Source organism: Apaloderma vittatum, unplaced genomic scaffold (assembly GCF_000703405.1).
Source record: "Apaloderma vittatum isolate BGI_N311 unplaced genomic scaffold, ASM70340v1 scaffold28554, whole genome shotgun sequence".
In the NCBI taxonomy this organism is placed as follows: Eukaryota; Metazoa; Chordata; class Aves; order Trogoniformes; family Trogonidae; genus Apaloderma; species Apaloderma vittatum.
Genome location: NW_009712559.1, coordinates 5,944 through 7,178, shown reverse-complemented (window position 1 = coordinate 7,178; position 1,235 = coordinate 5,944). Strand labels below are relative to the sequence as shown.

The 1,235-nt window shown below is 63.5% G+C and overlaps 1 protein-coding gene across 1 annotated transcript in view; it reads left to right on the top strand.

Moving 5' to 3' along the window:
* The window catches only part of COL13A1 (collagen, type XIII, alpha 1), a gene marked incomplete at both ends in the record, with an annotated part of 9,141 nt that overhangs the window by 2,444 nt on the left and 5,462 nt on the right, over nt 1–1,235 (top strand). The window contains 4 exons of the mRNA XM_009868047.1: nt 30–74; nt 198–233; nt 398–433; nt 746–871. Coding sequence (XP_009866349.1) covers nt 30–74; nt 198–233; nt 398–433; nt 746–871 — 243 coding nt within the window. The remainder of the gene's footprint in view (nt 1–29; nt 75–197; nt 234–397; nt 434–745; nt 872–1,235) is intronic.

Sequence of the window (1,235 nt, the reverse complement as noted above, 5' to 3'; positions counted from 1 at the left end):
CCTGCTTTTTGCTTGTTTCACCGTTCCAGGGGGAGCCAGGAAGATTCGGGGAGCCAGGGGATCCTGGGGAAGACGTGAGTAGGAGACACATGGTGCCTGGGGGTGGGCGTTGGGGGCAGCAGATGCTGTTGAGGGGGAAAACCTGTGCCCCTGCCACCCACTGCCCAGCCCTTCCTGGTAGCTTGGTGTCTTCATAGGGAGCCAAGGGATCCTCTGGAGCCAAAGGGGAGAAGGTAAGTGTCTCCTGGTCCCTGGGGTGTGGGATGCTCCCAGCTCTGTGGGGCCACTCTGGGTGGCACAATGCCCCTGTGCCGGGGGACACACTGTGTGCTCTGCTACCATGCAGGGATCGCCAGGTGTTGGTGTTCGGGGACCTCCAAGCTTGGTGTCTTCATAGGGAGCCAAGGGATCCTCTGGAGCCAAAGGGGAGAAGGTAAGTGTCTCCTGGTCCCTGGGGTGTGGGATGCTCCCAGCTCTGTGGGGCCACTCTGGGTGGCACAATGCCCCTGTGCCGGGGGACACACTGTGTGCTCTGCTACCATGCAGGGATCGCCAGGTGTTGGTGTTCGGGGACCTCCAGGGCAGGATGGACCTCGCGGGTTGAAGGTACCCCCTTACCCCCATGTCACCCTTGCTTTTGCTCTGTCCCCAACACCCAAGTGCTGCCCTGACTCAGCCAGTCGTGGGAGAAGGATGTGACTGGGGGCTGTTTCTCTGGACCTCATCTTTTTCCTCCCTGCTGCAGGGTGACATCGGCTTGCCAGGACCCCCAGGGCCGCCAGGCTTAGCAGGCATCGCTGGGACACCAGGACAGCCAGGCCTGAGAGGAGACAACGGGCAGCCTGGCCCACCAGGTCCCCCGGGAGAGAGGGTAAAGGCTATGGCCAGTGCTCAGCCTCACTTGTCTGGGTGACCCTGGACCCTCAGGCAGTATGAGTGGGATCCCTCCCAATCAGGGCTCCTGCCCGCTCACCATGTTTCCCTAACAGGGTTTGATCGGCTTTCCTGGGAGAGACGGCACCTCTGGAGCACCAGGACCCGTGGGACCCCCCGGGCCAGCTGTGAGTATGGGGATCTGGTGCCTCAGCATCGCTGGGGGTGCAGGCTCTGCTCTGGCTCCCCCACCAGCTCGGGCAGGGTGACGGGGACCCACGCTGCACCTTCCCTCCCCCGGGGGCTGGGGGTTGCCAGGGCTCTGGCATGGGCCAGGAGCTCCTCTGGAAGCCCCAGGGATG